We start from the raw sequence: 27304 nt of genomic DNA, 5'->3' as shown, positions 1-27304 counted from the left end.
TTCTTTAACCTTGTGGCCAGCACTTAGCAAAGTAGGGGTGATTTCTTAACGGCATGGTGAGAAAGTTGTCATACTCGTGTCTAAATAAATTGTCTAGTATTGAAATTATTGTCTATAGGCAAATCTCCAGTTAAATTAGAGCGATGATGTAATCATCAAGCCTCGAAATTCGAAAAGTTGGTGAAAATGCTTCACAACTTTGGTAGTCCTAGAGTACGTGGATTTAATGATCCACAGTTTAGGTAATACAGTCTTAACGTGATTTAATTGTCGCTTCTATTGTGCTGACACTTTTTGTTAAAATTTTAACCAGCAGTGCTTTTTTGTTAATAGTGTCTGTAGTAAGTTTTGAATGTATTTTGTTTAAGTTAGACTCAGCAACAGAGTGATGTACAATATGTGTAAAAATAGTGCTGTGGCCCCATGTGGGGTCATATGAATTTATTAAGACTGATCATTAATTCATTATTAAGTTACGCTAGTTCGAGCCACCATATTGTTAGAGTAATGTGTGAGTGTATATGTGTGTCTTGATTATGTAGCTGTTTATGTGTATAATATGAATATACATAATCAAAATAGATTATAAACCGGTAGTTTTACAGAGATTCCTATGAAACCTGCAGCAATAATTAAGTCAATCATTCGCCCTTTATAAAATTTTGTAAGTTAAAATAATTAAATATAAATGGGAATCTCTCTAACTCTGCTGGAAATATTGTGTGTGTTCTTTGATATGTTATTTATTTTTTGCATTTGTGTCTGATAGTGACTTAGTACTATATGTTAACTATATTGAAGTGTCAGTAATTAAGACTTATTAATAGGTAAATATAGGATAGCAAATAATAATTATTATTATATATTTTAACACAGATAAAATGAGAACAATGCTATTATTATATCGTTTAATTTTCTTTGGACTTGATTGACTTGTAAATAAATATTTCAATGTTATTTTAAGTCTTACTAGGCTGACATTTAAGTGTTAACATTGCTAAGCCACTGTCACCTTTGGATATAATATTAACACTCTGTTTCTGAGTCCATAGAATTAAGAAGTTGTCTGCCTACCGCCTTTTACATTATGTCAGTATAGGATAATAATTAACATTGTAACATAACGGACTTGGTTATACTATTAGTGTAGTCAAAATATCTAGATGTAAGAGATTTTAAGTCAAAGAAAGCAAGTTAAATTGTTTAAAATGTGTTATTATTTATGTCTTAAAGTATTAAAATGGTTATTTCTTATTAATTAGTTTGTAAATGATAATCGTCAGTATATTCATTAGAGCTTTCTCCTTTCACACTGACCTAAAACCAATAAAACATTAAAATCACCATAAAAGATATATGAAAATATTTCCAGTTATAGTAATTAAGTCATTATTGCTCCTTCGTAATGTTAATTATGTTTATTTATGAATAGTGCTGGGTGCAGGTTGAACATCAATTTCGATGTTTCACTCGGACTTTATTGTTTTTTTATTATGTCTATTTACCCACCTAACATGCATGCTAAATGCAAAATGCATTTCGTTTAACCTTTGACATTTGTTAGATTTCTGAATTAGTTATGGAGCAACTGTTATTATATAAAAGCGACTCAGCCAACATTACGCCGGCAGTCCTCAGCGTTAAATGCAATGTTTATGACGGTTTGACGTTACGTTTTTATAATGTTTATGAATTTTCTTTACGTTTTGTGACTTTAAAAATGAAACTGAATTATTTTAAACAATGATATGTAAGTAATCAGATGTTACAAATTATGTTTTATTGGTTTTAACAATGATGTGTGAATACTACTTTAACTTTTCTACACTCTATCGCATATTCTGTATCAATAGATAATTTTGTTTACATATAATACAAAATGTTGATCCAATTTGTTTCCCATTAAAATAAGTGTTTGGTTCAAATAAAGAATAATTACTTTAAGAGCTTTTACATTCAGTTCAAAGAGTCTTCAAACAGTTAGAGATGGGGTGAATATACATTTTGTTGCGAGTGTAATGTAAATTTCAAGCTTCAGCATCCGTTTATATCATTATCTTCACCCTATTCCTAACGGACTCATGTTCCTATGCATTATAGATAGTTACGGATATTTTTTACAGTTTGTAATTAAGATTATGATAAAGTGTAGAAAACAATGCATGAATGTTTCCTTTTTGATATGATGTTGATAAAAATATTTCCTCTGATTTTAATTGTACCACATTTGACCTACATTTACGAATATTTATAAAAGATTGATAATTTGGTGTTTTATTTTAATTTCCCGTAGATTACTATCAAAATTTCAAGTACACGCAAAGTGAGCTTGTTAGTGTTGCAAAAGTTCGTATTAGTTCTTGTTCTGCATGGCTTCCGAACCATTACGCCATATCAAATTGTTTAATTTCGGGGCCACAATCTGAGGAATTTTTACGATTTTAATATTTTTACAACAATTAAATATTATTAAGTACTGACAAGCAACTAGGTTTCGCAGTAGGTATCTAAAACGTGATAGCCGTAGCCATGTTTTTGTACTATAATTAGTACAATTATAGTCGGGTAAAGCTGTGAACGACCAGATAAGGAGCTACAGCGTCAGATGGGCGTCAGCAGCAACCATAAAAGCCGTTGCTTACTTCAAAGGTATATTTCGCTGCACACTATCTTCGGCACCTTTTGCTCTAAATCACTAACGATTGCCTGATATATAATTGTTTACAATAGTATTATTTAATTTCATTGGTCAGTTAATTCAGTAATCGTATAATGTCGGCCGTTAAATCTCTTCAGAGAAAACGATACGAGTGACCCCAACCCGTACCTATCCTCTATCAGTATGCTTTTAAGTAAATTGGCGTCCGTGACCGCTACACTTATCGCCGATTGATAATTCTTTGAGAGATCACAGCATTTAAATAATTATATGTACCTTGTTTGACTTTGCATATTACATAATTATGAATTTTTACCCGACTGCCAAGGAAGGGTTAATGTAAGCTGCTTTACAAAAGAGCCGCAGAGAAGATACTTCTTTTATATCATTATATGTAGGTACTTTAATTTTTTTCATTCTGTTAAGTTATATTCGTTGCATTAAAATACTCTGTCGTGCCGTTTGGTAATGCACGCAAGGCTTAAGATGTTTTTTTCGAGGGGGAAATCTTCAAAAGGTACTCGGTATCGTGGGAGCGACACAGGATTATGTGGGATTCTTACCGCACTCTGGTGGGCCTCCTCGGCTCTGCGTGAAAGGACTCCAAGATCTCCAAAAGAACGTAACCGGAGTCCTCTTAGCGCGTTGCCCTGTTATGCTCGCCGCACCGTCTAGTGTGCACCAAGGCACAGTATAAAGATCTATATATTTGTACTGTGACCAAGGTATGCGAGAACACACATGCCGCCGTCCATCCCGGGGTGGCTGGCCGGGCAATTCGAACTCCCACTCTTGCCACTCGCAACCCCGGAAGCCCTTTTAGTTCCTTACGACAGGCACGGGGTTCTGTAGCCCTATTCTGGTCCGGGAAATATTAGCTCTATTTAGCGGTGGTTTAAGTTTGTTTTAGAAATAATTTTACTTATAATTATAGAGTATTTGTACTTATTTACTTAAGTAATATAAATACATATATACCTACGTATAACAAATTGTTACGACGCTGTAAAGACCTATAAATGAGACCGTTGAGATGAGGTATCGAGCAAACGATATCCTTTTGTTAAAATTATATTTATTGCGAATCCTTTAAGTAAGATCAAGGTAGATCCAAATTTAAAACTTAATTTTTAAAAATTGTGTCATTGATGTTTATTTTTCAATGTTAATCTGTTTGTGTCCCATTCCTATGGCATTTAATAATACTTAAGATAAAAATCTTGGAAATGGTTAACAATTTCTAGAGATAAGCAGACCACATTATATAAGGACATAGCTGTTGCAAAATTAAACCTGTCTCGTCTTTGTATGTGGTATACCAGGTACCTGGTAAATATTTATTTCTATTTCTGAATTCTGCGGTTTTGCTAATCTATTTTGTTCATTCAATCCTCGAATCGAATGTCGCGACGACACTCAAGGTTGGGTTATAGGTCGTTAAAGCCGCTGTAGTAGTTACATTGATAGTTAGTTAACTCGCTCTCAGTGTGTCAGTCGTGTCAGCGCATCCTTTTACTATAGCAAAAAATCTCACTCATCGCGTTTTTATCCAAATTAAGACCGTCGAAGTTATATAAATATAAAAGTGTATATTAAATATCGGGTTCCAAAATGATTTGATTTGTCAATAATGAACATTTTTTTTTATTATTGATAACACTTGTAGCCTCTTTTATATACGGCTAATTATTAGTTGTAGGAAAATCTTTGTGAATATCAAGCTTAACTTAACACGTGAGTAAAAACTAAAAATATTAGAAGCAAAGAGATAGGTAGGTATAGCTAATACAAGCTTAAATAGTTCACCATCAGACAGAAGTTTACTTTATTTAATTTATTACTATGATAGAGCTCTGATACGTACTTGTTGTCCAAAGTGTGTAGAGTCTAACAACCCGCATTAGGATGACTCAAGAAGTCAATATAGAATAGATTATCGCCTAGGTGTACCTTATGAATTGATGATCATCAATATATTATATAAGCTTATTTAAACAACTTTAAAAATCAATTTACTAGATTAGGATCCTAAGTTGGATCTACTTATCTGCTTGCCTGCATGTTAAAGTTCAAGTAGTTATCATTTTTCTTCTCTTCGATTATAAAGTAATAGTACCATATACTTAATTATTTAATTTAAAACAATGTCTTGGATCTCCTTAGTATTTTTGTACGCAAGAGTCTAGTTCTATTTTTTGCACGCATCACTGGTTTTTCTAAACTATACCTACCTACTTATGAGTAATACAAACGCTGCGGGAAAATACCTTGATGAAACCTTAACGTCTGAAAGTCTTTGAGTGTCTTGATGTTGTATAGATGATGGCCTAAAACTTTCCCTGTTGTAGATTAGAAACCTCCTTATTCCGTAGTGGGTGGGACAGCACTCATTATTACGTTGTTATTCGCAATTATATATGTATAAGAATAATAGTTATATATTTTTTTATTTCAGAAAATGTTACGTTCGAAATATTTTGCTTTGTATTATGCCATCTTCGCATATATTGCCATCACTCTGTCGGGTCACACTGTTGCAACAGCCGAAATACTGGTTGGGTAGGTAGATACGCTAAGATGTTCTTTTATTGCATTGTTTACGTTGATACGCATGTAAATACCTCCTGTACCTTTCCCCTACTCTTATTTTACTTATTAAAAAAATATTTAAATTTGTTTTAACCTTTTTTCTTAATGTTCAAGTATAAAATCGTATTTTTTTGTAGATAAAATTTCTGTAGATATTCCAATAATAATTCAATTTATATTATACGGTAGTATTATTTAGCTGGTAAATTATTTCATTAACTTCATAAAGTTTTTCTTTTTAGATCAAATGAACTTGTAAATGCTTTAAACAATTTCGGATATAAATTAACAGTCCAGCTGTTGAAAGAAACCAATGATAACACTAATGTAGTCATATCTCCAACCGGGATTAACGGTAAGTGGATATAATATATTGATTAATTAATAAGAATTTTCGCGGTGGTATCCTGACTCTACCATCTATACCTATTTATATTGGTGCAGGTTTGTGCTCGGTTAGAAATGTGTAATAAAACAAGACAATAATTATAATGTTCGCTAATTTAATCTTCAGCGGTCAACTTCACATTTACATACACACAATCACTTTTATATTTATGTATTTAATTTTGATTTTGTGTGTGTTTAAATAAGTATAATAAAAACTACTTAATATAAAATACTTCGTCATAGTTGATATAAACTGTTTTTTAATTCATAAGTTTACCGACCTAACTTCATACAACTGTTTGTGAAAGGCCGCATAATAAAGTACCGTAGTAAGTTAAGTTGTGCTCGTTTTCACAATACAATACCTTTGTAATTATGTGTGTTGTACGCAGGCGTGCTGGCTATGGTTTTGTTGGGTAGCGTGGGGAGGTCGTATGACGAACTTTCCGACATACTGGGATTTTCCCAAGGTAAGCATAAAAGGACATCAAGATGGTATCATTGTCACGGTAACATTTCAGGAAATCATTAATATAAATAATGATCTTACATTGAAATTAATCGATAAGTTCCTTTCTCATAATCACTATTCGATATTTTTATCGAATAACGATTTTTGCGTGATGAATAATTACCTATTTAATTTTAACAATATGACTCCCAGGGCAACTTGTCTTAGCTGACGCAAGGATAAAAATAATAATATTATAATGACGCCAAATAAAACAAATCTATAGTAATTATTGGTTTTGTAGGAAATATATTTCAGCGAAGTACGTTATAATATTTTTCCTACAAAATTACACACAAGTAGGTAATGTAGACCTATAAAGTTTTCTATTCATAGTAGGTATTTAATTTGGAAAATCATTTTGTATTAATTAATATTTTGTGTTTTATTCATTTGTGGCAGATGTATTATCCAATCGTAAATATCACGAACAATTGGGACAGCTCTTGAAAGATCTCAATAATAACGACACTTACAGCAAAACTATGTACGCAAATGCTATATTTGTCGATACGACATACAAATTGCGTGAAGTTTACCGGTCTTATTTGAGTAAAGTCTATAATGGAGAAGCTATGAGCGTGGATTTCAAGGACAGTAGCACCGTTAAAACTTTGATTAATGAGTAAGTGTTATACGTAAATATTTTTTGTCCTAATATCGGATATATCCTGAAACTATGAACATAATTGAGTTAGAGTAGAGTTGTTTGTGTATGCTCGTTGAGTAATGTATAAGGCGATCATCTTGGATCATCTTGATTCGCAACGCATTTGTGGTTTCAGGTAGAACCCCTGTTTTATGTTAACTTTGTTACATATGTCCACAGGCGGCGCCAGTGCCCACTTACGATTAGATAGATTGAAAACTTATATGCTCCTTCAGTCTTTAATTAATATTTAATAAAATATCATTGATTATAATTATATAATAATTAATCATACGATTTGTTATTTTTTAACAGGTGGGTAAGTAACAATACGAATGGGAAATTGCCTGAATTTTTAAAGCAAGATCTTCCCGCGGACACACAAGCTGGATTATTAAGCGCCCTTTACTTCAATGGTCAATGGGAGGTGCCGTTTGTACCTGAGCACACAAAGAAGTGAGTACTAAATTACAACAAAAGTATGAATATTGTATTATTTACGTTAGCTATTCATCTATGAAACGATCTATTTACTTTGTACTCGGGTACTCGTCCAGGTAAAAATATTTTGTAACTATGACACATCTTTGAGGGATTTTAAATACTTTGCTAATTTCTTACTACATACATTATTACAAGTATAGTAAGTAGAGTATGAGATGACAAAAACGAGAAAATTTAATAGTAATTAGGAATTTGGTGTTCCTACAGTATAACACACACTTAATAGCTTCTTATGAATATTTATATAAGTTGTATTATTTAAATCTTTTTGGCTTTCAGACTTCCGTTCACAACTCTATCCGGAGACAAAGTGATGATTGATCAAATGTTAAACATGGGGAAATTTAAATATGGATTTTCAGCGGATGACGGTAATTTTGTTTCTGTTCAAATTTTAAAATATGTGTCTACATATAATAAATCAAATCATTTCAACCGCAAATTTCAAAAGCGCAGTGATCAATGATACGTTCTACGTGCAAAGGGCTCTGAGTTCCAAACCCGAGCGGACAAATATACAATATGAATATGAATTTAGATTTCTGCTTTAGGTTAGGTGTTTGTATGTCCATTGCACCTACCGCACAGAATCCCTATAGCGATATGCGTGTAGAGAGCATCAAGGAATATTATTTCTAATATAGAATATAGTTGTAGATACGCTCGACCTGTGTCTACCTTTTAATAAAAAAGATTAAATTAATGTGCCACTACATAGGCAAGTTCAGATTCGTAAGCTTTACACACACATGAAATTTAAACAACATGAGAATAATAAGCAGGTATAAGTCTATTTTTTATCATATATCCCTAAAAATGCGTAAAATCCCTACGCTCAATCGCAGTGAACTTTCTTTAAATATAGGTACCTACTTCGGATCTGTAAAAAACTCGATTTACTTTTTTTAGTGCTAGTGTGTCATTTTTATTGCGTTAATAAGCAAACAATTTTTTTTTGATGCTTGAGGTGATAGTATTTAGTAGTTACGTACCTATATTTCGTTATAATAGGTATTATTCGTTAATTAACAAATAATAAAAAATAAAACATTAAATAATAAAAGCAGTGATAGCCTAGTGGTTAAGAAATTCGGTATTTCGATCGAGGGGTCCGAGGTTCAAATCCCAGGCACCTCTGATTTTTCGAAATTATGTGCGTATTAGAAATTAATTACCACTTTTAACAAGTGATAATTAATTTCTAATACGGTGAAAGAAAACATCGTGAGGAAACCTGCATACATAAGAGATTTATAAAAAAAAATCTCAAAGGTATGTGAAGTCTACCAATTCGCACATGTACAGCGCGGTGGACTATGACCTAATCTTACTCATTCTGAGAGGAGACCCGTTCCCAGCAGTGGGACAAGAATGGGCTGATGATGATTCTTTAATTAGCAGTCACGTGTTATAAAATATTGTTTGTTTTGCAGGTTTTGATATACTAGCACTATCATATAACGATAGTGTAACAACCTTATACGCTGTGAGACCTACAACATATCCAAAAAAGCAGACCATTCGCGATTTAATGAATTCTATAGACTATAACAAAATCAATAACATGATAGACCAAATGAACAAGAAACAATGCATAATCAGATTTCCGAAAATGGACCTACAAAGTGATTTGAAGCTAGAAGATTCCTTAAAAACTCTGGGAATTAAGTCTATATTTTCACCATCGGAAGCAAATTTTGCTTTGATGGTTGATGTGGATTCTAGCTCGAATGATACGGACGACGAGCTGATACAAAGAATTAATGACGGTGATAAAAATGACGCTGCTGAGATTCAAAGAATAATAAACGGACTTCCCAATCCAAGAATATACGTGGACACAGTGGTACATAGTGTCAAAATGACCATAGATGGTAATTTAATCTCATTTGCTCTCATTTAATTCGATTTAACTTTTGTGTAGATTGATTTTTTTTGAGAAGTCATGAAGTAATTCTTTATTTATAAATCTATATTGCAAAACATCGCGGGTACGTCCAATCGCAGGATCGAACTTGCCACGGCAATGCAAAGAAAAATGCAAATTGTAGAAAATTATTTGAGCCTAAAGTCGGCAACCAAAATTCCTTGAGCAGTCAAATACATTTGTAATTAGTAGATCACAAGTAGAATCAATAAATAAATAAATAGTAGATATCGGGTACAATAAAGTTGCTTACCCTCATCTCATATGGACCTAACCTAACCCACTTCATCAGCTTAAAAACCACGTACAGCCATTTTTTAAGTACCCTCATGTTAATTACTAAATTTTTTCACAGAGTACGGAACTGAGGCGTCTTCTGCAACCGGTGCTTTCTTGGCGCGCTCAGTCCAGATGTTCTACTTAGACTCACCATTCTATATGTTCATCAGGAATGAAAAGACTAAACTAGTCACATTCAGTGCTGTTATCTTGAATCCCAGTGATTAAATTGGAAATCGCTTGAAATAAAAGTGTTTCGTTCATAAATATTGTTTATTCTTGAGAAATAACTTTATCGCCATAGGTCAGTGGTCGGCAACCTTTTTGGCAACACGGGCCACGTAGTGATAACATGAAGTAATGGCGGTCCGTATTTAAAAGTAGTCTCTGAAATATTGACGACAAAAAATAGTCGTCAAGTACAAATTGTCTCCAAAATTTGGCAGCGAACAAAACAAAATAGTAGGTCAGCCGGTTGCAATGACAGGTTCTTAAAACCTGCGGGGAGTTGCACACCACTGCCATAGGAAATAAAATAATTTGTTATATTTCATTCAGACCTTTTACTCGTAATTTACTACAGAATTATTATACTATAATAATTAATCGCTTTCAGTAGCTCTTTTTTTCGGAATGTATGTCAAATACAAAAAAGTGTGTAAATAAGTTTGACAACATTTATATCTCTAACTGCATTAAATACTCCAGTGACTTTTTACAATGTGATTTATAGACTATTACAGTTTTAACTAGTAATAAAAATATTTAAATTCTAGTTTAACATAAACGTCCTACATATATACATTCAAATAATATGTAACACAATTGTGCGTACTTACAATAAGTTAAAAATATATTTTACTTCATAGAACTTATCTTAATGAATAATTATCTGTTTTAATATGATCTATCAGAGACTCGAAAGGAAAAAAATGCAAGATGCAGTTACTATTCCAATCTTTTCAAACATAAGCGTACCAACGTAAGTTAAAAAGGGATATGTAAGCATATCTTTTATACGGACATATTCATAGAATTATATCTTACTTGGACATTGAAAACTACAATAACTAGATTAATTTATCTATTGCTTCTTATCTTTTCTATTTTGTCATTTAATGTCTGTTTCCACTGCTCTTCAGATACACTTTGCGCCCATTCGGGGATAGAAGTCTGAGGTAAAGCAAAGTTAGCCATAGCCGACATTACCTGAAAAGAAAAGTGCAAAAAGAGATTGAAAAAAAATTCTCACCAAACTTAGTCTGTAAAACTATATTGTGGCATGCAAACTACCTATTGTGGTTTCTACTAGGACCTAAAATATTGTAGTATAAGGCCTCTCTTATATACAGACTCAAATATCATATTCAAAATCTGCATAGATAAATGGTCCATGGCCAGCGGGCCTTGGCAGGCAACATAATATTTTCCTATATAATGAGTATTAACATAACTATATCCATTGTAACTGTCAATAATATTGAATAACAAGATATTATTTTTAAATTCCTAAACCCGTAAATGCCATTCAATGGCATAAAACCACTTATTAAACTTATGTTGTGATTTTGATAATTACTTTACTGTTTTGCAATTATAATTTTTTATTTACATTAATTTTTGCCTTTGTTTTACATAATAATTGATGAGCATGAATTAATGTAAGAATTTAAGTTAAAAATGGAGTAATTAAAAAAATGCCTTTTAACCGATTCCGTGCGGATGTGGCAAAACTGTAGCGGATGTGGCACAACTGTGGTGCCATCCGCACGGAATCGGTTAATTTATCTCATCTAAGAATCAGTTTTATTTTATTTGATTATATGCAAAGAAGCCCCTTTGCTTGTTAAACTTTTAGCCTTCTCAGTGACAACATATAGGAGATAACTACCTGTTGAGCCCTGTCATTGTCCATTTGTATGGGATCTGTATCACGCGGCACATTCCACACCTCCCTAGTAAGAGTTGCTTCCATTGGTTCAATATCAGGGACACCATTAGTTGGAGCCTCATTTTCCTAAAAAAAATCTAGTGTCATGGCATGTCAACATCTAAGTGAAATACATAAATACCCACATGCAGAAAAGACATTTAACTTCAGCATTAAGTCTTCAATCTTACTAAGCATGGGAACCTGATGTATGCCTCAACAATTAGTGGCTATGGTGCCAAGCAGTGGTAATAATCTCAATGATTACTATAATACATTACATTATAACGTGTAGAACAATATAAACAAGATATATAAAAGCGGATTAGAATAGCATGACAATAGATGAATTTTGTTAAGCTATTCCTAGGAAAGAGGAAATTAATATATTTTTTACTTTTTACACTTGCTCAGGATGCTATGTATATTTTGTGTTTCAAATGTAACATATATCACATATTTAACAATAGGTATAAATACAACTATGTCTGATCAAGTGATCAACTCAAACTTACATCTGTTTCATCGTCACTTGAGTCTCGGTCGGAGAACACGGCTTCAGGGCCCTGCGGTAAGGGTTCGTAGCCGAAATGTTCGTTTTGTTCCTCGTCACTGTCCTCATGATGATTGCCGTTTGTTAATAAATGCCTAGGTGGCGGACTTAAGTTATGAGGTGTATTCTCTGGAGGGTCTGGCCCATCGCAAACCATTTTATAAAGTAAGTTTACGGTATTATCCAAAAACTTTATTTTATCAATTATATAGATTGTTTAATTTGTTTAAAAGACAAATAAAATTTGTCAATGTCAACTTGAAAATTGAACCGATGTCACTTACTTCTCATATATTATTACCCGACTGCCAAGGAAGGGTTATGTTTTTCGCGCGTATCTTGTATGTTTGTCTTTCTTTATTTGATCCGATCTTACAAACGGCTGGATAAATTACGACAGCTAAGGTGTTGTCATATTCGTCTCAATGACCCGAGTGTCCTTAGATAGGTGTTAGAAAAAAAAAATCAAAAGGTCGAATTTTTGGCGCGAAATAGTAATACATTTCAAAAAAAAAGTTAACCGAACCTATCGAATGGGGTATCAAATGAAAGTAAATTAAAAGTAGATTATAAAAACATATTTATATATATATAGAACAGCAAGATGACTGACTGACTGACTAATTAAATGACTTTTTTATTTTTCAGAAATCAACGTACAGCCAAAACTGCTCAACTTAGAGTTCTGAAATTTTGCACATAGGTTTGCTATATAACATAAATAAGTACTAAGAAAGGCCTTTTGGAAATTCCACCCCTAAGAGGGTAAAAAAGGGAAAAACAGTTTTTTTTAAATCCTTTAATTTTGAAGCAACTATTATAAAATTTAGTATTTAGCTTTCTGAGTAGGAACAAGGACACACCTATAGATAGGTGTATAGGATAGGATACCTCTTCCGAAAAATCAACCCCGTAGAGGGTAAAATAAGGGTTGAAAGTTAATTTGAACAACCGTCAATTTTGAAGCAAACTCTATAAAATGTTGTATCAGGCTTGTTCGATAAAAATAATGAAATTCTACCCCTAACGAGGTAATATAATCACCGGATAGATCTTTTGTAGATCGTAAATGGTGGATTTTTTTTGCGAAATCGTAACACGTTTTAAAAAAAAACAATCAAACCTATCGAGAAGAATATCAAAATAAAGGAACTTAAAAGAGATTACATACATAATATAATATATACATATATATAACTCATCGAGATGACTGTCTGACTAAATGAGTAGTGTTGCTGCGATAAAGATCAACGCAAAGGAAAACCGCTGAACTTTAGAGTGCTGTAATTTTACTCATAGGTTCTTTATATAGCGTAAATGAGCACTACGAGGATAAAAATAAAATAGGATAATATTGTTTGAACATCTTTTGATTTTGAAGCAGATACCTACTATGAAACTTTGTATTTGGCTTTTTGGACAAAAATAATAAAACGCCTAATTCACCGTTTTTGGAAATTCTACTTCAGCTTCTATAGTGCAGTCGGGTTTTTTGATTTTTTAATTAATTACTTGTTTTACTCTTTGTCACTTACTGTAAGTGTGACATAAGTAGGATTGAAAAATAATCGATTTTTACATTAAAACATTATTTTATGTCGACGATATTTAATCTATTTTAATAGTATAACTTTTTTATAGAAATATTTTTTTATTATATTTAATGATCAAAATAGAATTTGAAAGCGTAAAATTTCGCGTTTAATTATTTATTTCTTTTCACAAAATAATTAATCGATTATTTTGTGACAAGAAATATCAATAAATTAATAGTTTTTTTATTCCTTCGCATCTCTAGTGCGACAATTGTGACATTACATTATTATCGTTTTTGTATTAACTGAGGCATCGATTTTTCTAATTATTAATCTCTTCATTATAATTAAAACTATTGTTCAATCTGTAAAATCATAATTTAATATATTTTATCGATACTTTACAAAAGGAGCCATTGAGTTAAGAATAGGTATTTATAACAATAACAAAAAATGCGGTTTCATATCATATCATATTATAAATAGTTGGTTGGTTGCTCACTGGTTACTTTGCTCACTGGGAGCATTAATATATTCTGTGGTTCTGCGCAACCATCTGTCATTAATTGTCAAATTCGTGCCGTCAAACAAGACTTGTCAAATTGCGGAAAAATTGTTCCCGTTATTTCATAACAATTCAATTTTAATAAGTGCAGTTTGATAAAATCAGCAAAAATTTATTCTATTAAAGTAAAGCTCCCTCTTGTGTTAGCGGCGTTTGGTGTAGCAATCATGGCTTGGAGAAGTCATGGAGTAGACAACGTTGATATGATTCGACATTTGAAAGGTAAATCGAACACAGTTCACTAAATTCGGCACGGTTTAGATTATTGAATAGCTTTTGTACTGTAGTAAACACGGTAAAACATATTAAATGTTATTGCTAACTACATTATACTGTTTTTTCCATATCATTTAGTGCAATGTGACAATCTCAACAACAACAACGCAATACATTTTTTATATCTCTTCAGCGAACGGTATAATCAAGTCGGATGTGGTAGCTAATGCGATGAGAGGTGTTGACAGGAAAAACTACTGTCCTAACGCTCCCTATCACGATTCTCCCCAGTCCATTGGATTTTCAGCTACCATCAGTGCACCTCATATGGTAAGTATTGGTAGGAGCTTGTTATCTTGCAATATTATCGTACAGATAGTACATTTTTTTAAGAATGTGATGATAACTGATCAACAAAATTATATAAATCAGTGTTTATATCTTTTTTTCTTCAACTCTTCAGTTTCACTTTGATTTTCATACTTTTTGAATAATTAAATTTTTAGTCATAATGAGAAACATTTCATTTTAAGTGTATTTTAGAAACCCGAATTGGGGATCATTTAATATTCCATTGTTTTCATATAGTTGTTCTTGTTTTCATGATTTCATTGTTTTCATTGTGTTCTTATTTATGTATTGTATAAACAAACAAGTTAACTTACATTATCTTATTAACAAGGCAAAATAAATGACAATAATGTTTAACACGAAGAATGTTTAGAAGATTACAAAGTTAATCACATTTCAGCATGCACATGCTTTAGAAAAGTTAAAAGCACAATTGACACCCGGTGAGAAGGCATTGGACGTTGGATCTGGGTCGGGCTACCTCACAGCATGCATGGCGCTAATGCTTGGTGAGAACGGACGGGTCATTGGTATTGACCACATACCTGAATTGGTGGCACTTGCAACCAAAAATATTCAACAGGACAACCCTGATCTACTCACATCGCAAAGAATTAAACTTATTGGTAAGTTGAACATAGTTAAAAACAGTCTTAGCGCAGTGATTATGAAACTTGGCCTCTCGATCGAGGATTCTTGAGGATCAACTGGCAGGCAAATACCTCTGATTTTTCAAAATTATGTGCATGATAGAAATTAATTATCACTTGCTTAAATGGCGAAAGAAAACATTGTGAGAAAACCTGCACACCTGAGATATTTATAAAAAAAAATTTAAAGGTATGTGAAGGTCACCGATATGCACTTGTCCTGCGTAGTGGCCTAATCCTTCTCAGTGTGAGAAGAGACCTATACCCAACAGTGGGACAATAGTAGGTTGTAAAGATGAAACATAGTTTAGTTATGTTAACAAAACTTTAAGATAAAAAATATGTTTGCCCTGGTGTACAAAGCAGTATTATGTAGTAACCTGAATAATATCTATTGAATTTCGATAAACTGATTTGAATGAGGTGAGCCTATTTAAGGAATACAATAGCCTTAATAAATATTCATCAGTGTTATCAAAAATCTTTATGTATGTAATGTATACTATATTTTTAGTTGGAGATGGTCGTCAAGGCTATGCAGCGGAGGCACCTTACAATGCTATCCATGTTGGTGCTGCAGCACCAACTTTACCCCAGGCTGTAAGTGTTTTGTCTGTTTTTATATAACACTAATAGATATACAGATAACATGAAATAAACCTTGGAATGGCAGACAACGTCATTGCGTGGGTTTGAATCGCCCAGGCGATATTGAAATTATGAAAGGATCAGCATGAAAAAGTTCTAACAAAAAGGGAAATATGAACTATGGGTAAGAGTTCTAACTGAAGTCAGTCCCAAGTTTGTTGTCATTCATTGGGGTGCATATTTTAGGGTTTCATTAACATTACTGAACATGTGGTTTTATTGTAAAAATGTTTTTATTCGTTTTTAGTTTATTATTATTTTATGAGTTTATTTCAAAGATTTTTTATTAACAGTTGGTAGATCAGATTAATTTCTAGTATTATTATTTTATGAGTTTATTTCAAAGATTTTTTTATTAACAGTTGGTAGATCAGCTTAAACCTGGTGGTCGGCTAATTGTACCAGTGGGACCAGAAGGTGGTGAGCAACATTTGACACAGGTAAAATTATGTTTGTTCAACCTTTTGACCATTTATAAAATAATAAATACGTGAAGTTTGGAAGACAATGCATAAAATTACACACATTAAAACTTAAACACATGTTTTTTTACAGGTGGATAAAGCAGCTGATGGAACAACAACAGTAAAGAAACTAATGAGCGTAATTTACGTACCACTGACCGACAAGAGCCACCAGTACCGTGAGTGACCATCAGCTATGACTGTAGCGCTGTCATTCTTCACATGTATTTGTTTGACGACTTTTATTTGTATAATAGGAAGATCCTTGTGAATGTGATAAATTGTACCTTCCATATCATATGATATTAAATGAAACTAATGATCTAGTATTTAATTAATAAATATGCAGCACGCCTTCATTACATGATCTTGATTACCTGCACTTACAAAATAAATCGCCAATCGTCCTCAATTATACCTTCAACCTTTTTGAAAAGTAGTCTTTATGCTTAAAGAAATGTATTACTAAGTAAATTTGATTCATAGATGTAATTAAAGAATAAGATACAATGCGACGGTATTATTTGTAAGAAATAAGAAGAGAGGGATCTTTGATATTGTGAAATAAATAAACAAAAAGAAAAATGCCTCGAAATTCAACTGGAATGATACTGTATTTTCGAAATAAATTAAATATATTGGCTGACTAAATAATTTGCTCTAGAAATCTATTTGTAGCGACAATATGATCATATTTATAATAATTGTGTAAAGTAGTTTTCATGGCCATTGTAAATAATCCTTTAGCTATAACTAACCTATTTATTAATAGTTGGGAATTCTCATATTATCTTTGACTATGAAGGGAATAACCCGAATCATTGTTTTAGGTCCGTGGCGTTTTCATTGATGGATATTAAAATACTCATTAATGCAATAATTTAATGGATTAACAAGTTTTTATAATAATTGAAAGTTGTAATTTATTGCGGCCAAAAATACTATTTTTATTTAAATATTTAATTTTATACACTGTACAAATAAGTATCTTATATATTAGTATTTCTTGTTTTTGAACGATTTTCCTGCGAATTTTCTTTTGGCAAACGGTTTTTCATCTTTGGAGTCTGCAGGCTTTGCCTTTACGTGTAGTATTGAGTACAAGACGTCGGCTTCACTTTTGTTCTCCATTATTTCGGATAATTGTTCCTAAAAATTAAAACCTATTTAAAAATTGATCAGTGTGTTTTTACTACGGTAGTCTACTAATTTCCTATTAGAAAATAATTATTACTTGCTTTAACAGTGAGAGAAAAACTACTCGAATGTGAGTGAAATTTACCAATCCACCCTATGTTTTTTTTTATAATATAGGGGTAACAGACTAGTATGCAGTCCACCTGATGGTAAGTGGCTACTGCCACCCCTAGATAAGATGAGATTCCTATCTGAGGTCGGCCATAGATGCGCCGCACCTCTGAGGACTATGTTGAAACGCGTCAGAAAAGTATGTCTCCCTTACCACACCCTTAACCATAACACAGCAACGCTCAACACTGCTGTTATTAGTGATGTTCCTTAGGGTACTCTCACTCTGACAAAAGCCTGAAAAGCAGTGGGACAGCAATGGGTCGACAATCTTAAATACCATACGTACCTGAGACAGGCTTATTAAATGGTCCAAAGATACACCTCTGTTCATTAGTCTTGTGATGTTCTTCGAGTTAACTCCCGGCAGTTTTTGTACAAAGTCATGGACCAGTATGTTATACCTCTCGTAACACATATCATCTGCGGTATTTTCGCCGCTTAGTGCTACAGCCTCTTCAATGTTGGGATTTTTCCTGCCTTGCTGCAAATAAATAAAAGTACAACAATGTAGTTTTCAAACAAAACAGCTGTGGTGGAGACTGAAAACTAACGCTCCGTGCGTGACGCTTTCCATCTTAAATGGCAAGTTACCTATTGTCTTTACCTTTAATTCGTAAAATAGTTCAGCTGTTGCATAAGGGCTAGGTGACCACACCAGCTTCAATCTTGGGAAATGTATAGTTAGAAGCTGGAGTTTCTGCTGTATATCTGAGCTGGATATGTCAGTTGACACCACAAAACCGCCCTGTAATTTACAATTTATTTTAATTTTAATTTAATATAAAACTATTTGTTACTTGATACTTTAACATCTTAATGATAGATAGAACATATACATACAAATAACGTGTTTTGCAGCAATACATAAAAAATGACATTACAGTGGACTTGCAGTAATTCGTCAAATTATATGGCATGGCCACAGACATGTATATGGCGGCATGGTGCAGTTGATGCACTATATAATAAACAATATAATACTGCCTCCCACACCCTTTAGTACGGATATTTTTAAAAGAAGGACCTCGTTATGCGATAAATTCAAGAAAAATGGTAAGATAAAAGCAGTACATCCATGTTTTACTTTGTATACGCGCCCGCGTGACGACCCGCGTGGCGGAGCGGTCACCATACCGGTCTGACACGCAGAGGGTCCCGGGTTCGATCCCCGGCCAGACGGATATCTAAATGATGAATTTAGATTTCTGTTTCTGGGTCTGGGTGTTTGTGTATTTGTCTATGTGTGTGTCCATGGCACCCACGATACAGGGAATCCTAGTGTGGGGCTGTGAGTATAGAAAGCGTTTGTTTACTTTGTATACAATAACCAGTTCAATCATACCAGTCTTACTGTATATGGAGACTTAGGGTAGTACAAAATTAAAATTACCTGCAAATTGAATGGTTTATTTTGGTCAAATTCGATTAGTAGTATCGGGCGACTGTAGTTGCGACACATCTGCGTACATTGGGTGTACAGGCGGCCTGAATTGAGGGAGCCAATGAGATCCGATATCGATTTTCTCTCCACACAAATGTCGGGAGTTAGGATATAGTCACCAATCTACAAATAAATTCAGACATTGTTAGATTTTTAATAGTGGTAGAACTCTTTGTAACTATAGACATTTCTATTTCTATAGTAACAAAGAGTTCTACCACTGTAGCGACTTCCCGGTACTCGTCAACAGATGGCGCTGTTGAATCACGCTATCGAAGTTTTCTAAAACATCTTGCATATATACAAGCTCCGAATTGAGACTGTTGGAGCACGGCCGCTCCCCAGGCATGATCACTTAGCCCGGCGGGAGATTTCCCTTTGCCAAACCACTATTAAAATTCTAGCTTAGTATAATAGTACGCTTTACATATCCTTACTGCTATTGTAACAGGTTCAATGTTGATGCCTCTTTTATGAAGTAATGCGGGCAAATCCGAACGAAATTCTCTCATATCTACTATCACTACTGGTTTCTCTTTATTTGCATTTTGACCACCTGCAAAAAAATTCTAAATCAGAAAAAACGCATCGAATTGAGAAACCTCCTTCTTTTTCGAATTCGGTTAAAAATAGGCATTATTGTAACTTCGGTATGCCTTGAATTATGGTCTGTATATATGGTCTATTGTTAGTTGTTACAGTGTTATATTAACTTTAGTACATTACACTCTTCATCTTACCAGCTTTCCTTGTATCCACCGGTTCTGCTTCTTCTTCTATGTTGAGATTAAAATATTCATCAGATTTGCCATCTTGATAGTTGGGTACTACCATCACCTAAACAAATTTAGTTACTATAAGCATCGTCATAGTCATAGATTAGTAAAGATTACTCACTCCTAACAAGAAAATGTAGGTACCCAGTTTTGAGAATTGAAATAGTTGCGTAAAAAAGTTTTGCCACGTCTCCGTGCTAAAATGTCTCTAAAATTACGCAGTATTAGTTATTTATTCGTAAATTTTCTCTAAAAATGTTTTTATTTGTCAAGTTTTCAAAAAAAGAACTTACTAATAAGCCGTTTGTGGCTTCATTCAATTTCAAGGCGGCGAAGTATCTTTACTAATCTATGGTCATAGTATTTAAGTTCGTCAAACACAGATCTTGTTTCTACGCGACTTATATTTAACTTTAAAAAAACGTAAAGAACTACACGATATTAGGGTTGTCGCTATCGTGAAAAAACAATACACTTATTAGGTATTGCTTAAAATCCAAAAATAGTAGGTAAATTATTTGCAAACATTAAAAACATTATATTTAACACCTTAAGTAACGCTCAACCATATTATGTCGTGATACAATTTTTCAATTATTATACATAATAATAAATCTTTGTCTTAACTTACACTTTTAATTTGAATAAGTAATTCAAACGCACGTTTTTCTCTTTTCAACGATGTTAGATATGCTTGTTCCTCAACAGTTTTGTCGTGAATCAAGAAATATACTTTTGACGGCCGTTCATCTGCTTTCTTCCTGTTCTCATACAATTCTATTTGCCTAACAGCTGACAAATCGGAATGGTATAAAATTATGTACTCAGGGCGCAAAGAATCTAGTGTTTCTTCAAGTGAATAGTTATTGCCATGCTGCTTAAATGTTTGGATGCAAATAATTGGCTTTTCACTCTCAAGTTGAGTTAGATCTAAGCTGTCAATCTGTAATGTAAAAAAATGAAAATCAGTGTCTTACGTAAACCTGCAAATAAAATGGATAGAGATATTTTTTAGGGGATTTTGAGAATTATATATTTTTAAATTATTACATACCTGTGACATTGGTTCAAACACACTTTCATTTATCTGATCTCCGCTTTTTTTACTCTGTGTTGCCACTTGTGTGAGTGTTAAAACAAAGTTTGATTTATTCATATCACTCATGTTTAAATCTTCATCCTCACACATTTCACCCTGTGTTCCAACTTCTTCCTTAATTTTTAAATCATCATTTGCTTCCTTTTGTACTTCACATTTTAAAGGAAAACTGGATTTTAAATTGGTGTATTTAGATGATACGGAATTTATTGTTAAATCTTTCTTAAAAGCTGTGTAAAATAAATATTTATTTGCCCCCATAGTGAGAAAATGGCTTAGTTGATAACATGTCTTATTATCCAGACAGAGAATTAATATTTTTGTGTTAGACACAGTTCCATTGTTGTTTTTCCTGACTTCTTCTGGTATCTCATCTAATAGCAAGTCACTTAAACACTTCCATTTTGGCGACGGCTCTGGATCAAATTCTATAAAGGCAAATCATAATCAAATACAAATAAATAAAACCCATTTTCCTGATCTATAATTTTAAAGTTACTGTCTTTTTTACCTATTGTCTTTATTGCATCATAATAACATCTAAACAAAATCTATTTGTACTAAAGATTCCTTTGAGAAACTTTTAGTTTATTTGAGAAACTTTTGAACTTATTTATATATTTCATTAATAAGTCAAAGTGCTTACCATTAGTTTGATTGAACACCCTTGTCTTGGCTAATTTAAACAACTTTTCTGCAGAGTCCAGCAGAATCCAACCAGAATTTACTTTGGCATACTCAGGAGTTCTATATTTACTGACTAAAGCATAGAATGATACTGCATCATCATGGATTAGATTTCTAAAAAAGATGAATTGACATTTACTAAAATCTTGTCTTACACCTATATTGTTATGGATTAATATATAATATATTTTTGTTTTATGTAAAACTAGCTGACCCGGCAAACTTTGTACCGCCTCAAAATCTAGTTATCAAATATATTTCATATAAAATATAGCCTATATTACTCGTGGATAATGTAGCTTTCGAATGGTGAAAGAATTTTTAAAATCGGTCCAGTAGTTTTTGAGCCTATACATTACAATCAAACAAACAAAGTTTTCCTCTTTATAATATTATAATTATATTATAGTATAATAGTATATAGTATAGACAAGCAGTAAATTAATACACAGCCCACCTGATATAAATTGGTAACTGCTGTGTTTGGATGTGTTACCAACCCCAAATAAAACAGGAGGCCTCTGAGACATCACAAATGTGTCTTGACGAGCCACATGGCACAGCAGTTACCATACCTTTTTGAGGCGCAGTTGGTTCCTAGTTCGATCCCTGGCTAGACAGGTATCTAAATGATAAATTTAGAATTCTGTTCTGGATTTGCGTGTATGCGTATGTGTCTATTGGTATGGTATGGGTGTAATGGGTGTCAGGCATCCTAGTTTGAGGCTGCGTCTTTAATACCCTACAGAACTTGTTATAAAGCATAAAAGTATGTTCTTGACTAGAATCAGAAAGAACTCTACCCCATTTCAATATACAATAGAAATGTGTATCCTCACATAATCATTGTTCTGAGCACTTTCAGATCTTGTATAAATTCTTTAGTTCTTGTGCTCAACTGATGCCAGACGCAGTCCAGCTGTGACTGCAGTATTTTGTGAAATTTCTTGGTAATGCAATTCTCTGTGGTAATTTCCTGAAATATACAAGTACACTTTTACTATATAATTTATTATAATAAAATCAGGACTTTTTTTTGTAATAATTATAATGTATTTTTTTTAACATTTTAGAAACAGATAAGGAAAATTGTACAATTATGTATGCAAATTAATTGTATTGTATACAAATTAAATGTATGCATAATGCATATATAACACAAACAATAAGAAAACACTTAAATTGCAACAAAGATTATATCAATATAAAAATATTGGCAAACTGTATTGATGAGAAATAAAAATTATAAAAGAAGTATACCTGCATATCTATAGTTCTGTTAATACTCTTCAGCTGCTTTACAGTATAGTTCATAATATCAAGCAAGCAGTTCTGTATCTGAAGGGCACTTGGAGTGAGGTCCACATGCAGCTCCACTACTTGTGCCTGCCTGGCCTTAAGGCTCTTGATGATAATACCATGAAACCTTGAAACAAGCAAAAATAATCAAACGAAATTTAATGAATTTAAGCTACAAAGTAATATGGTAGCTAAAGTAATAAACTTTACAGAAAAGTGATTTAAATTTGACATATTAGAAAAAAAAGAAACAATATAACTCATCTTATTGTTGGATTGAAATGATGTTAACAGACACAGAAATTTTTGTAATCCAACAATCATGAAAATTTATTTAATTATTTTGTAAATTTTCAATGTTTAAATCATTCATGTGCAAATTTTACTCAATGTCGCTTAGTAAGGATTGCCTTTTAAGAGTCAATAGATATTATCTAATATATAAAACATAAATATAAGATAATGTCTTAGTTGTTCATAATTTATAGCATTAATTGCACTTTAAGTACCACTTCACACTTAATCATAGTCATATCATTTCATATTGTTGTGTAATAAGGCTGTATGTTTTTGTAAAAGTATGGAGCTGCACAAACATTTTTGCTACAATAAATCTAATTAGATTTTAAAAACAACTTAAAAGTAATATGCCAGCTTTTCAGCTGGAACCAACTTTACCCACAAAGTTACATTGAAATCAATTGTCACCGGCCAGGTGGTCACAGAGATGGGGCCATTCAAGTATTACGTAAGCAGATTTATTACAATTATTTACCCCCCCATCAGCAAAAGTAAGAAAAGCTCTTACCCCCTCCCCCATGCTAACGTAAACATTTTTCAATTAGTGTATTTTTTTTTTATATTATAATTATAATGTTACAATTATAATTTTAAAAATGCCTAAACATATGTATGATTTGCGGGAATCCTCGAAAATGCGTTTCGCTTTCAAGTAAAGACAATGTGAGGGTTGCCATTAGTGTAAACAAGTAACAAACTACGGATGACGTAATCGTCATCTAGTCTCCCCTTCCCCGTGTCATCCAAAATAAGCAAAGCAAAGACCCCCCACCCCCCTTAAAGCGTACGTAATACTTAAACGACCCCGATTAACATATAAGAACATAGTGACAAAATTAAATGGTTTATACAGTAGTATTAAAGTTATTCTTTAAAAACTGACCTTGGCCATAAGAACAGTTCCGTTATAAACAATGCCCTCATTATCTTTTCCACTTGATTGTAACCAAATGTAAATGATATAGGAGAGTTTGAGAATGCTTTGATGAATCCAGTCTGAAAAGTAAACATACATATTAAGAAAAGTTACTAAAGCTACTATCTTGTGGGCTGGATAGGGCTTGTCTCAGTTAAGGATGAAGCTTGGGGCATGTTTTAGGGTGCCCCAAGCTTCATCTATAACTGGATGATCTTTTTTTATCAATCTATTTTCCGAGTGATAAAATGCAAGAAAGAAGGAAAGACCTTTTTCAACAACCTATTTTAACCACTTGAACCTTATGCCATATGTCTTTTTGTTATTATTTACAACATAGGTATAAAAATGCATGAACAGTAACTTTCCAAAGATTGCCTTTGGGTAAGGTATGCATTATTTTGAGGGATATGCAGCACCACCATATTTTACCATATTTATGTACTTCATAATGAAGAGATTTATGGGGAACAGCCTCTCACTCTAATATTGAAATTCTGCAAAGATTCCAAAATGAAATGCCAAGAATCCATGGTACGTCATAAACGAACAATTACATCACGACCTGCAAGTCAGCACAGTAAGGCAGGAAATAGTATGACTTACTTGTAAGGCAGGAAATAGAAGAGAATAATAAACCACCCAAACCCCTTGGCAAAGACCCTCATGAAAGAAACTCACACGATCCATAGGCTGAAACGAAGAATGCCCCAAGACATACTTAAATAAAAATGTAATTATGGATTGTAAAGTAAGATGTGACACACGTCACATACCGAGCATGCCATGTTTAAACACCTACCAACCTTCTACTCATTGTCCAGAGGTGTGACAGACCGTAGTATTAAAAAAAAAAAAACAAAATAAAAATGAAGAGCATAAGTAGTTTATTCAACTTGTAGTTTCAAAAATGTCACACATACCTTATTTTTCTGCCTAAACAATCTTAATACAAATGCTTCTTGACATGATTCTAAAACAGAGTGTGCTCTCAAAACAACAATACCAGCTATATACATTACAGGAACTCGATTCTTTAATAAATCCACAACTAAAATCCTGGTTGAAACAAAATGCACTCCACCTTCTAAATATGCCTTTTCTCTGAAAAATAGAAATGTACAAGTGTTCATTTTATTTTAAGGAAGCTTTTTTATTTTTAAAGAAGCAGCACCATTTTTAATGGAGAACTAAGGCTAAATTCTTAGATGATAAAGGTACTACCAAGGGAGACAGACTTTTCCAAGGCGTTCCAGCTTAGTCCTCAGGGGTAGCGGCGCATCAGTGGGCAACCTCAAGTGGGAATATCTAATCCTAACTGGGGTTGATTACAGATGTCCATGGGCGGCAGTAGCCACTTACCATCAGGTGGACTGTATGTTCGTCTGCTACTCCTATATTATATAAAAAAAAAAACCTCCACACACATTTCTTGTAAAGCAAATCTATGTGTTGGTGTGGGAGAGGGGTGTGGATGTTGGTTACTTACATTTGAAGCAAACATCTTAGTCCCCAGAAGTCACAAAACATCAGTGATAAACTTCTATAGTAAAACCAGTGGCTAAACTGTACTTTATGACCTGTCGACTTTGATGTTGATTTTGGGTGGAGGGGGAGGGGGAGGTTATAGTAGGGTTATAGGAGGTTCTTGGTTTAAATTGATGTTTTAATTTTTTCAGATCTAGTTGTCTATACACAACAGATATCAGTTACTATCTGGACTGCAAGCTTGTTTGTTACTCTTACTTTAAAAAAAAAAGTTCATCACATATGAAGTATAAACCGTATGTATAAATGATTAAAAATATTACCTTTCTGCTCCAACAGTAGGTAACGGAAGCAACTTAAACTTTTCAGTGAAATATTTTTCTTCATGTTCACTACTATTTATCACTAATACTAAGTGACTCGGGTCTTTGTAGAGCCACAATAAGTTGGCCAAGATTGAATTATAATTTATCCCTCTGAAATATGTAAAAAAAATCGAATATTTTTCTGAGTAGTCTTTTGTAATATTGATAATAATTCACTATTTAGTCATCAATTATGGTACAATATCATACTTAGCCATTATCAAAAGAGCATCTTTTTCAAAAATATCCATGAAAATTTGCTTCTCGAAGGATAATAAAGGATATTTTGTCTCAATTTCTTGAGGCGTATCTTCGGAGTCTTCATTTATAATATTTGACTGAACGTTGTCCATCGCGACTGGATGTTATAATAATTATAAATTATGCGTGCAGTTAAATTGTAAATATTACACAATATTAAAAAAAAATATGGTGCAACAGTGCGCAATTCGATTGAAATTTCAAATTTTAGTGCAAATTTTGAAATTGAATTTGCTTTGCCCTGTCTGTAGCTGTTAGCTTAGCTGTCAATGTCATCGTGTCACAGATTACAAATTAACAAGATACAAAACATACATAGATCAGCGATTTCCTATGTGTGGGACAGAGTTTATATACTGATTTCATTAAAACACTAATGATGTTTTATTCGAAAATTGTTTATGTATTTTTATTATAACTTATTTCTTTATTTTTATTACAGAAAAAACAGTTGCAAATATTTTGAAAAAGATTGCCGCACAAGGAAGAAATCGCTCTCAAGCCCCATGCAGGAAAGAAAATATATAGATAATAATTATATCTCTGCGATATCGGAAATAAACTACAGAATATTATTATACTTTTTCATTTCATTCGTATTTTATCTTAAAATGTGATTTGAAAACTTAATCGTCGTAAAAAAGCAGAAAGCCAATAGAGAATTTAAAATGAACATAAACAAACATATAACGTATAGAAAACGGTTACCATAGACGAACTACAAAAGCACTGAGGGATTCAAGCTAGCCAACCAAATAAACGAACAAAGCCGCTTTTGTATTCAAGCTAGCCGGCTAAGTAGGGATGTTCAGAGACGTATAAGATCGATATATCGTATTTACTTTGCAGTAGGCACGTGTAATATATATATTACACACATACACAATGTTATTGAATATCTTTGCAGTGACACGTGATTTTCGATTTTCGATGATTTCTTA

The 27304-nt window shown here is 32.8% G+C and overlaps 4 protein-coding genes across 6 annotated transcripts; 2 read left to right on the top strand and 2 right to left on the bottom strand.

Annotated features, from left to right (window-relative positions):
- The first annotated feature begins 4106 nt into the window (after positions 1 to 4106).
- serpin-13 (serine protease inhibitor 13) lies at positions 4107 to 9775 on the top strand. The gene is made up of 9 exons (XM_073082627.1): positions 4107 to 4393; positions 5115 to 5218; positions 5491 to 5603; positions 6031 to 6108; positions 6552 to 6774; positions 7114 to 7254; positions 7582 to 7673; positions 8736 to 9176; positions 9585 to 9775. The coding sequence occupies exons 2-9, from the start codon at positions 5118 to 5120 to the stop codon at positions 9734 to 9736; spliced, it is 1341 nt and encodes a 446-aa protein (XP_072938728.1). The 5' UTR covers positions 4107 to 4393; positions 5115 to 5117; the 3' UTR covers positions 9737 to 9775.
- A 26-nt stretch (positions 9776 to 9801) lies between these two features.
- Positions 9802 to 12236, bottom strand: LOC140749545 (uncharacterized). Its single transcript, XM_073082628.1, has 3 exons — positions 11954 to 12236; positions 11400 to 11525; positions 9802 to 10717 (listed from the first exon to the last, which is right to left on the bottom strand). The coding sequence occupies exons 1-3, from the start codon at positions 12146 to 12148 to the stop codon at positions 10589 to 10591; spliced, it is 450 nt and encodes a 149-aa protein (XP_072938729.1). The 5' UTR covers positions 12149 to 12236; the 3' UTR covers positions 9802 to 10588.
- Positions 12237 to 14082: 1846 nt separating this feature from the next.
- On the top strand, positions 14083 to 26906 carry Pcmt (Protein-L-isoaspartate (D-aspartate) O-methyltransferase). Of its 3 annotated transcripts, none has more exons than XM_073082485.1 (7): positions 14083 to 14313; positions 14446 to 14637; positions 15059 to 15284; positions 15823 to 15908; positions 16319 to 16396; positions 16512 to 16599; positions 26806 to 26906. In XM_073082485.1, the coding sequence occupies exons 2-7, from the start codon at positions 14539 to 14541 to the stop codon at positions 26889 to 26891; spliced, it is 663 nt and encodes a 220-aa protein (XP_072938586.1). In that variant the 5' UTR covers positions 14083 to 14313; positions 14446 to 14538; the 3' UTR covers positions 26892 to 26906. The 3 variants fall into 3 exon arrangements, with proteins under 3 accessions (XP_072938586.1, XP_072938583.1, XP_072938585.1); XM_073082482.1 differs by having other exon boundaries at positions 14084 to 14313; positions 14501 to 14637; XM_073082484.1 differs by lacking the exon at positions 26806 to 26906 and adding an exon at positions 17251 to 17598 and having other exon boundaries at positions 14085 to 14313; positions 14501 to 14637.
- mei-9 (DNA repair endonuclease XPF mei-9) lies at positions 17343 to 26609 on the bottom strand. Its single transcript, XM_073082481.1, has 15 exons — positions 26313 to 26609; positions 26061 to 26213; positions 25173 to 25353; positions 24217 to 24329; positions 22995 to 23160; positions 22574 to 22710; positions 21694 to 21848; positions 21003 to 21475; positions 20580 to 20891; positions 19913 to 20009; positions 19610 to 19728; positions 19122 to 19295; positions 18336 to 18476; positions 18018 to 18212; positions 17343 to 17569 (listed from the first exon to the last, which is right to left on the bottom strand). Exons 1-15 carry the CDS (start codon positions 26453 to 26455, stop codon positions 17417 to 17419), a joined length of 2712 nt encoding a protein of 903 aa, XP_072938582.1. The 5' UTR covers positions 26456 to 26609; the 3' UTR covers positions 17343 to 17416.
- Positions 26907 to 27304: the final 398 nt, after the last annotated feature.

This window comes from Epargyreus clarus, unplaced genomic scaffold (assembly GCF_041222505.1).
Source record: "Epargyreus clarus isolate Ecla_fem2 unplaced genomic scaffold, WU_Ecla_fem_2.2 ptg000018l, whole genome shotgun sequence".
Lineage (NCBI taxonomy): Eukaryota > Metazoa > Arthropoda > Insecta > Lepidoptera > Hesperiidae > Epargyreus > Epargyreus clarus.
The sequence above is the reverse complement of the archived record's forward strand: the minus strand, read 5'-3'. Positions and strand labels throughout refer to the sequence as shown.

Coding starts and splice junctions, on each gene's coding strand:
- LOC140749545 (XM_073082628.1), bottom strand. CDS start 12,148: ATGGTTTGCGATGGGCCAGACCCTCCAGAGAATACACCTCATAACTTA. Junction 11,526..11,953: donor CAAGTGACGATGAAACAGAT/GTAAGTTTGAGT, acceptor GATTTTTTTTAG/GAAAATGAGGCTCCAACTAA. Junction 10,718..11,399: donor ACAATGACAGGGCTCAACAG/GTAGTTATCTCC, acceptor TTTTCTTTTCAG/GTAATGTCGGCTATGGCTAA.
- mei-9 (XM_073082481.1), bottom strand. CDS start 26,455: ATGGACAACGTTCAGTCAAATATTATAAATGAAGACTCCGAAGATACG. Junction 24,330..25,172: donor TGTTTAGGCAGAAAAATAAG/GTATGTGTGACA, acceptor TTTACTTTTCAG/ACTGGATTCATCAAAGCATT. Junction 21,476..21,693: donor GGTGTTCAATCAAACTAATG/GTAAGCACTTTG, acceptor TTGCCTTTATAG/AATTTGATCCAGAGCCGTCG.
- serpin-13 (XM_073082627.1), top strand. CDS start 5,118: ATGTTACGTTCGAAATATTTTGCTTTGTATTATGCCATCTTCGCATAT. Junction 7,255..7,581: donor GTACCTGAGCACACAAAGAA/GTGAGTACTAAA, acceptor TTTGGCTTTCAG/ACTTCCGTTCACAACTCTAT. Junction 9,177..9,584: donor TGTCAAAATGACCATAGATG/GTAATTTAATCT, acceptor ATTTTTTCACAG/AGTACGGAACTGAGGCGTCT.
- Pcmt (XM_073082482.1), top strand. CDS start 14,259: ATGGCTTGGAGAAGTCATGGAGTAGACAACGTTGATATGATTCGACAT. Junction 14,638..15,058: donor CCATCAGTGCACCTCATATG/GTAAGTATTGGT, acceptor ATCACATTTCAG/CATGCACATGCTTTAGAAAA. Junction 15,909..16,318: donor CACCAACTTTACCCCAGGCT/GTAAGTGTTTTG, acceptor TTTTATTAACAG/TTGGTAGATCAGCTTAAACC.